The 9,798-nt window shown below is 34.7% G+C and overlaps 1 protein-coding gene across 1 annotated transcript in view; it reads right to left on the bottom strand.

Moving 5' to 3' along the window:
• The window catches only part of LOC111385123, a 13,724-nt gene extending 5,811 nt beyond the window's left edge, over window positions 1-7,913 (bottom strand). The window contains exons 1-10 of the mRNA XM_023009495.1: window positions 5,756-7,913; window positions 5,607-5,675; window positions 5,321-5,519; window positions 3,800-3,884; window positions 2,519-2,641; window positions 2,337-2,405; window positions 2,129-2,210; window positions 1,984-2,043; window positions 1,798-1,850; window positions 1,542-1,714 (exon numbers count right to left, since the gene is read on the bottom strand). Coding sequence (XP_022865263.1) covers window positions 1,542-1,714; window positions 1,798-1,850; window positions 1,984-2,043; window positions 2,129-2,210; window positions 2,337-2,405; window positions 2,519-2,641; window positions 3,800-3,884; window positions 5,321-5,519; window positions 5,607-5,675; window positions 5,756-7,129 — 2,287 coding nt within the window. The 5' untranslated portion in view covers window positions 7,130-7,913. The remainder of the gene's footprint in view (window positions 1-1,541; window positions 1,715-1,797; window positions 1,851-1,983; window positions 2,044-2,128; window positions 2,211-2,336; window positions 2,406-2,518; window positions 2,642-3,799; window positions 3,885-5,320; window positions 5,520-5,606; window positions 5,676-5,755) is intronic.
• Window positions 7,914-9,798: the final 1,885 nt, after the last annotated feature.

Genomic DNA, 9,798 nt, shown 5'->3' with positions numbered 1-9,798 from the left:
AACAGCCAAATGATTTAGAGCTTTAATGATAGTAGCATGGTAGCAGTAGAAATTCTGCCGTAAAATAGCACACGCCAGAAAGCATTTTATAACACAGTGAAATGCCACCAGTGGACTACCCAGAACAAAGAAAGGGAAAAAATAACAGGGGATGCAAGTGTATCCCCCGGCCTAAGCCAAAAAAAAAAAAATGTAGACCAAAAATGAAGAGAAGAAATAAAATCATGAAGTCATCTTATGTGTAAACATATTTCGAGGATGTCAAAATGCGTGTTGATATTATTATTTGAAAGTATACATCATACGACTTCAGCAGGCATTAACCTTCACAATCGGTAAAAGATGGGCATATCAACCATGAAGGATCGTGAGAGAGTAATCATCCATTACTTTTGGGTCGGAAATTGACAGAGGAGGATATTAATTTGACAAAGAATAACTGAAGAACAATAATGAGAAAGACGGTCATAGAGAATAATTAAGGGCAAGAGATAGTTTCAACATATAATCAAGGGTATCTATTACATTGAATAAGCCATCAATTTTAGAGTAAATAAACTAAAAAAGCTAAAATCAAACGAACTTCAAATAAACTAAAACCTTATCGAAATATTAAAACTAACCTAATCTTATTTAACTACTTATAATTCGAATTAAAACTATATTAAAATTCCAACTAACTTCTATCTTTATCTCCATCTAAAATATAACAGCTAAACATATTATACAGCATAAATTAGGTCCACCATACAAGAAGAGTGTCCATTCAATTTATTGGTAAGATGTCTATGTTTATCAACTATTACGATTATTTGCTGCAACAGTAGGTAGAAAACTCTAATTTCTGTTGTAATATGAAATAAAGAGATGGAATGCTATGTAACAATTGGAAACTAGTCTTGGTGGAATTGAATTGTACCAACAACAGAGCACAATAGTGACTGACCTTTTTCAAGCTAGTCTACATCTACATGAACTATGAACACCCATCTTTCCCTTCAAAGTTCAAAGTAAACCAGAAAAAAATTACTGATCCTATGGTTCCCTATACATTTTGGCCTTAAATCAATAATATGAGGAGCATAATTATTAGTGACCAGTGACTATACAAGAGAATGATCACCAATAGACCATCTCAAAATACGTCATTCGATTCAAAAGTTTTTAACTGGTTTTAGCACTAACGCAGACTTGGAGCCTGAGAAAGACTGAGTTGTTAGAAAGAGCCATGTGTATATTATGTAAATCGTCTTCCAACATATTGACCACCAAAGTGGGTTGTTTATTGGTGAGTTTACATATTAAAATAAGCCTAAATTTGGATCATGTTTATAAACAGTCTATAACACTTAATCCACTATTTAACCACACATTTCAAGGGACCCACATGTACTTCCACTTATCACCTCATCTCTATCTATTTATAATTTAAATCATTTATAAACACTTCCAGAACATGCTTTAAAATGGAAGATTGTAAAACATACAAAGAAAGCTTGATTTAACCCCAAAACTAAAGCAAAGTAAAATTAATTAAAGGAAAATACCTGCATGAAAAGCCCGAGGACAACCATTACATATTGTAAGTTCTCCTCCATCCCCACATATGGCACACATATCATCGCTGCTACCGGTAGCAAGATTTTGACCGTTTGCCAACATTAAAGCTATATCATGAAGTGTCAAGCCACTGGATGTATAAATGTGACGATATCTGTAAAAGGGTAGAAAACTTAGAATGCTGCGTGTAAAACCTAAAATACAAGGAACAATTTAGTCTCAAAGAAAATTATTTACGGTTGACGCTTTGCTGCCCATCCAGCATGAGCCTCGAACTGGGAGGGACTAATCTGTAGCCAAAAGAGAAAAATAGAATAAATCAGATGGCAGAAGGGAGGAGACACAACGAAGAAGGTACGTTGTTGCTTGACTTAGTACCATACATGAAGGGGAAGATTTTAACATGATGCTATGAGAAATTACCTCTGTGTTACAACAACTACAGACTATACCATTCCCTTGCTTGTAACCACCAAGAATCCTCTGTTCAAAGATTTGCCAAATTTATCCACACCGCAACCAATAAACAATTAAGAATATATCAATTGTGCAGAGAAGGAGAAACAACCTTTCCTTTTGAGTAATAAGCCAAATCAGTCCCATCAGGAAGTCCATTAGGCATAAAAAGCAATCGATGTAAATCATTATCCCTGTCATACATAGTGCCAATAACTAAAAGGTACGAGAAGCAAAATTTACGAATGCCTAAACAAAATAAAAAAGGGAGTGTTCTATACAAGATGAGAAGAAAGATAAAACAATGATGGTAAGCTTGCCTTTTTTTCGTGCCACCTTCGGAAGATCTCTTATGTTCTCCAACTGAGCCAGAAAAATAGTGTCTAGGCCTGTAAAACAACAGCATATTAGGAACCAAGACCATAATTTTTCTAATTTTTGTTTTTTATTCCTATTTTTCGGATTTGGAGGGGGGAGGGGAGAAGAGAGAAAGAGAGCAAACTTTTTGATCAAGCGCTTCCGCACTGCTGGTGCCTCTACGTAGCTCCGCTGATTTAAGGCCGGGTTGTGAGAATAAGAACATGAAGCAGGAGTTGCACTGTCTTCAATAGTCTGCCTTAGATAGCTGCAAGATCATGAAAACAAAGTGAAGAAGTCAATGATAAATCAAAAGTTCCATTACAACAAATTAGTTACTGTTTAGAAACTTCAATCACCAACAAAATAATTCTCAAAATCGCAAGATCCAAAATATCCATTTAATACCTCAATATGCCAAGAAACGGCCATAAATACTCCATGCCAAACTTAGCAGTCTAATTGAAAGCACCACACACTTAAAATAAGCAATAAGAAACATGCTTTCCGTGGTTAAGCAAAAATCAAAAGAGCTTAAAAGGGCACAACGTGCCATAAGCTACACAACAATTTCTATTTCCAAGCGCACAAAATGAATTAGCCCAGTAACTAGAATTTGAAGATAATGCTAAAAGATTATCAGGAGAAAAAACCTAGGTAATTATGCAAAATGCCTAGGATTTACACATCAATTGTGTTACATGAGCATTTCAGATTGAATATACATGCACTTTCAGCACTGCACATGATTGATACCAGCAAGGGTGCAGATTAATTTATATTGCCAACAATATAAAAACAAGTTGAATTGTAGTTATCAATAGCAGAAGCTGACAAGAAGAAAACATATAGAAACATCAGTTGACAATATAGTACTTTGCCATGTATTAAGTCCACCAAGTTGCACAAAGTAATCTCCACACACAGTCCACGCATCTATGGATTTCAAATGACCAGAATTAAACAAACTACAGAAGTTCAAGTCCTCATTTCAAGCAACAATACTGATTTAGTACAATATAAAAACAAGTTGAATTGTAGTTATCAATAGCAGAAGCTGACAAGAAGAAAACATATAGAAACATCAGTTGACAATATAGTACTTTGCCATGTATTAAGTCCACCAAGTTGCACAAAGTAATCTCCACACACAGTCCACGCATCTATGGATTTCAAATGACCAGAATTAAACAAACTACAGAAGTTCAAGTCCTCATTTCAAGCAACAATACTGATTTAGTATGTTCTACACTGCTCATATATGAAATACTCGCTGAAGCAGATTGCTTCTTCTGTTTCTTTTCATTGTCTTTTCCTTTTTTCCCTATTCAATTCAATCCCCATGAATGGAAGCGGCTTTGGAAAGGGAAGTGGGGGAGGGGATTGTTGGAATAATTCAATAAGATATTGTGTATAAAAATCGTACCCGATGGTGGAGGGATATGTGCCCAAAGGATTGCTATGATGAATTTTATCGGCATAAACAAGTTCATTGTCGCATAGAAGATTTGCTGCAACAACGAAGAGAACATTAGAATGAGTACAACGTAAACATGACAAAATATGTTTTTCTCCCATATATCCTCTCCTCCTCGCCCAAACTCCCACAAGGGAATTAAGGCAGCAAGGTCCAGTAAGGAAGTGACTTGCAAGACACTATTTATCGTTTATAAAATTGAAACACGATTTTCCACTTGGGAAAAATATTTGCATCCATTCTCAAACTTATCCCCATGAAAACACCTTTGACTATATTCATTGGAAGTCCATACAATGTGTGTAACAGGAATAGAAACAAGCAAAGCTTGTAACATGGTACACATTTATAATATTATTCAAGTGGATCTAACAAAGTTAAAACGGCTCTCTTTTCAGGAACTTTTAAAACATTGGAATAATCCACAAAATGTAGATTGTTCGGATCCATTAAGGTGTCATATACAAAAGAGGGTTCAAAACCTTCTCCGATTCGATGATTGACCATTTCTTGAATTCCTTACCAGGCTTGAGCTACCCCACACAGGCAGGGGGTATCCAAGGGACTCAAAACTGGGTTGTTATCAGAAGCATACTAATTTGCTCACTTAAATAGCCACATGGAGTGACCGTTAAGAAACTGCCTCAAGTTCCAGGAACTTCAAGAGAGATTTCACTGTGTTCTGCCCGTACAACACAAAAGTTTGCAATTGTGCTGCGTTTTCCATTGCACAATTAGAAATTTGGTCTGCACTTTGACTCTTCTAGTCTTTGTTAACACAGCGAGCTATTTCAAAGAATTAGTCCCGCTGATCTTAGTTTCTAAATTATTATCTTGCTCTAAACTTTTAAATAAATGATTGATATAATTAAGCCCAAACGTTATCTGCAGAAAATAGAGTTTTTAATAGTGACTAGTAGGAGGATGTGTGGTTAAAATGTAGGGAAATTTTTGGGTTTACGTGAAAAATATTTTATTGTGTGAATGTGTGGTTGAAAATAAGCGTAGAAAAAAGAGTTTGAAAATAATGGTCCTCAAACGGGCTAAAATTTGAAATTTCATGCTGAGACAGATGTGTATACACAAACATGATGGGCATATAACTTACCACCAAAACACCTTATCAATTGCAAACATGGTAATCATCATAAAAATACTTCTATGATACAACAATGTTTTCATAGAATTGCCATGAATAGCTAGAATTTTGCATCCAATCTCTCAATTTTTTTAGCCAGCCAGCCAGCATTTTGATCCTTAAATTCCTCCCTCAATTACTGCCTAGCAGAAATACCAACTTATCATGATAAGCTTTGGACATGTGTTATTTCAATTATGCGAAAAGACCTTTTCCTATATCCAACCACCTTCAATTCCCTAAAACCTACACAACAAACTAAGACTTGTTCACAATAAATGCCCAAAAGAATATAAAAGTGAAGCTGAATATAACGTTGATTTGGGAATAACCTTTCCAAACTTGGAAGTACTCCTCATTGATGGAAGAACCTGCCACATCTTTTATTACATCGTCGAGTATGCTGAGAGGTGCAGCCTTCAGTTCTTGAATTATACTGTAAATAGGCTTCCCATTCTCCAGATATATGTTATTATTTGGATGTCTAGTCTTGCTACCTGCATGCAGTTCGAACTCATAGGCACTAACCACCTGTTTATACATTTCATTCCTTCAGTAACACTAAATTATACAAACACCTGACCGAAGTAATCAAGTTTAATAGCAGGGGCAGCTTACTTTAGAGAAGTTGCAAATTGAACAACCACACAAATAACCATCATCTTTAATGATTCCTGGAGTCTCTCTCTGGTAATCAACAACAAAAAATAATTACCAAAAAGCAGCTAAATTTGTATCTTGAAGAAAAGGTGCAGGATACAACATACCTCCCTAGAAATCGAAATGTATTTCACTTTTGCCCCTTCCAGAATTCTAGTGGACAGAAGCTTTTTAACATTTGTTGGGTAATTCTCCGGAATTACCTTCTTAGACATCTTTAATTCCTTGTGGGGTACACAAGGGAAAGGACTTTGTGTTTCATAAAAATCATTCACATCTGTGCATAAATTCATTTCTCTGTTTATATCAGCGACATCAAAAGCATTCCTCGCATTCTTACACTCAACATCATTGCTAGGTATCGCCTGATCGGGAGGACAGCATAAAGGATTGTCAATATAGTGACTAGGATATTCGTTATTAGTCACAGGCTCAGCAGCAGGAACAGATATGTAACTATTAGAGTCCTCCTTGGGTTTTCTAAACTTAAATGTGATCTTCCTGATACCAGCCGTGCTAACATCCTTCGGAATTTCAATCACAACACGGGAAATGGAAGCTGATTCTGATGTGTCATTTCTGTTGTGCTCTTCCACACACAAACTTCCATCACTCGAGTTTCGAGAACATGTAGATAAGATCTCTCCAGAACCAACATGGTCTTTCCCAACCATTTCAACTGCTTGGCTACTAGCTGTGACATTTGAAGTAATGTCTTTGGGAGACACAACTGGATTTGAAACTTCCGATAAAATATCATCATTGGATGCCTCTTTCACCTGATTATTAGCACAAGGCTCCAATTCAACATCATTTGGTGCGTCTTGCACCATATTTTCAGCAGAAAAAGGCTCCAAGTCACCATATTCCAGTGCTACCAAAACATGATTCTCAGCAGAATGTTCCACTTCAAGGTCATTTGTTGCTTCCTTCAACTCTAGTTTAACATCATTTAACACTTCTTTTGACAGCCTTTGTTCACGATGTTCATTCAAAGCTTCATTTTTTTCACTTTCAGTGAAGGGCTCTAAGTCCCTACTGTTCAAAACTCCTCCCATCTGATCTTGAGCGCAAGAATCTAATTCGCTACTTTTTATAATTCTTTTTTCTTGGGTTCGAGTCAATAATTTTGATTCTGTATCATTTGGAACTTCCTCTGATTGGCTTTCGGCCCAAGGTTCTTTTTCAGTATCATTCAAAACTTCTCTTGTCTCGCCTTCAGAATGTCCTAACTTAGAATTGTTCATAACTTCCATAGTCTGGCTTTCGGTAAAAGGTTCTAGCTCAGATTTATGTAAGACTTCGCTTGCCTTTCTTTCAGTGCAAGATTCCGTTGCCTGCCTCTTGGCATAAGGTTCTATTTCACCACCATCCATCATCCACTGCTGGTCGCGCTTCACTTCGAGCCTCGGTTGCTTGTCAATCTCCATCATTCCATTGTTCATGACCGACATGCAAACTTCACCTTCACCTTCCCCCATCCAGATATACCTCCTCTACTAATGCAGAATTAATGTCAAACCACGTACATCTACAGAAGACCACAGCATTCAAATACAGATGCAGTCATGCTGATACCATAAAGTCACTCAACTCCGTGATTATCTGGGAAATATTTATCGAACACCAGCTTCCAATTGACTCCAACAATCACCGAGAGAGCCCGAAAATCCCACTACAAAAAATTTTAAACAAAATTGAGTACCTGAATAGCAGACTCCAACAACTTCCTTTATCCACGGCAAGGCCTGGAGAATTCGAAACTTCAAACAGACTCAACTCCCAAACGTCCGAACTGTTTTTCAAATTTCAAATTGAATTCAAATACGGACTACGAACTAATATTCAATTAACCTATCCTTCAATTCAAGAAACCACATATAGAAATTAAACCAATCTTCAATCTGATAATACTCCACAGATCTGAATACCAGCAAAGAAACCGCCTTCCAAATTACGTCTATACCATAACACCTATATAAATGTCGATAATTTTCATAAAACATGCATGTTTATACAAAACAAGAGAGATCTACGATTTGGAAAATAACAACAAAAAAGGAAAAAGAAAAAAATGGAAAAACGTTAGGGTTTTGGCGGATAGAAATTTTTCTTGTTTTGATTAAACGAAGAAAGCGGCAACAAACACAACTGAAAACGTCGATTCACAGTACTGAATTAATAATGAAGAAATACTAGTTTATAAGGAACCGTTTCGAGATTTGGAAGGAACGAGAAAATGGCGGAAATACGGATAGGGGTGAAATCGACCTCTCTGGCCTTTTTTATATCTAAAGGTAGGGCCCACCAGACATCCTCTTATGTCGGGACACGTGTCTGTTAGGTATACTGTGATTTTGAGATCCGTCCTTGATGAACGCGTCCGATGGAAAACGCGTAGGGACAGGATGAGCCTGACTTTTTTTTCTCTACGGTTCCCGTCCTTTCATCTCCAATTTCAACAGAGCCCGCGCTCTTTTAAAATGACGTTTATTGTTTAAACTGTGGAGAATTGGAGGAGAAGAACTTGGAGGAGATATATATCGCTTTGAGATGGCCTAGTTAGCTAGTTTTTTTTTCGCGGTTTCTTTTGGATGAATGGGTGCCACTGCAAATATGAGTAAAAAAAAAAAAAAAAAATTCATATGTCATGATTAAAAAATTAAAAAAAAAAAAGATGTCAAACATTACTTCATTTGTTTTATTGAGTGAAAATTAGATTCTTAGTGTTTATTTGGTAGGAATTTTAATAGTTGATTTTTTGATCGTTAAAAATAAAATTGATCTTATTTGTAAGAGAACAGTTCAAAAGGGACTACTGTAATAATTAAATAACGGTCAAAAAATATATTTTAATTAGTTTTTTAGTTGTACCAAACAAACTTTTAGAATAATGCCTTGTTTGATCCACATTATTTCAAAAAATACATTCTTAAACAGTAATTTAACATCATTTCAATCATATATTATTCAATAAAATAATATTATACATAAATTTAAAACTTCTATTTATTTTTTAACCACACATTTTATTCAAAAATACATTTTTATGAAAATAATATGGCTCAAACAAGGACTAAATAAATTTAGGAGCCTGTTTGAGCCCTATTATTTTTAAGAATACATTTTAAAATAGTAAATTGATGAAAATGTGTGATTAAAAAATAAAAAAAATTAATGAGTTTACTTGTAATATTATTTTATTGAAATATGTGTGGTTGAAAGTAAGATAGAGAAAATTGTATTTTGAAAGGGATAATTCACACAAAACGTCCTTATATTTTAATGGTATTGTGCAAAAAGTTCTTGCATTTTATTTTTTGGCATTTTCATCCCTGTATTCACATTTCATTACGGAAAATATCATTTCCATCCAATTTTTTAATAAAAAATGTAAAATGACAAATATACCCTCCTATTTAAACAAAAAAAAAAGGAAAAGAAAAATTAAAGAATTGTAATTACACTCACAAACTTTTTAAAAAATGCAAATGAATACGAATAAATAATTAAAATGATAATTAGAACAAAACGTCCTTACTTTTCATTTTTTTACATTTTCACCCTTATTTGCAAAAATTATTATTTTCATCTATTTTCTCATTAAAAAACTTTAAAATAACGAATATTAGGATTGGGCACTTTTTTCCAGAATTGGCGAAACCGGACCGGAACCGTTTAAAACCGGCCGATTCGATTCCGAATCTTCTAAAAAATAATTTGATATCGGGACAAAGTTTTAAGAACCGACCGATTCCGGTCCGGCTCCCAATTCTAGTATGGGAACCGTAGGAACCAAACAATTCTCGTTGGATTATTTCTTTTTTTATATGGGTAAAATATATGACTTAATCTCTAACACTTTTATCAAAAATAATCGGGTTCCTTCTTAATTTTAAATTTCAACACTTTCCCCCTTCTCTTTTATTCTTTCATTGTCTCTTCTTATAATCCTTTGATTAATTAATTCTCCAACCAAATTAGAATATTGGGTAAATCTATACCTAAATAAATTTATATACAATATATAATTTCATTTATAAGATGAGAAATTTTTATTTTGTTTTTACTTTGTAAATCTATACCTAAATAAATATTTGAATAGTATGTTCGATTTTTCTATATTTTGTTAAAAGTATCACGTTGGTAG

The sequence above is a fragment of the Olea europaea genome, unplaced genomic scaffold (genome assembly GCF_002742605.1).
Source record: "Olea europaea var. sylvestris unplaced genomic scaffold, O_europaea_v1 scaffold309, whole genome shotgun sequence".
Taxonomy (NCBI): Eukaryota; Viridiplantae; Streptophyta; class Magnoliopsida; order Lamiales; family Oleaceae; genus Olea; species Olea europaea.
The sequence above is the reverse complement of the archived record's forward strand: the minus strand, read 5'-3'. Positions and strand labels throughout refer to the sequence as shown.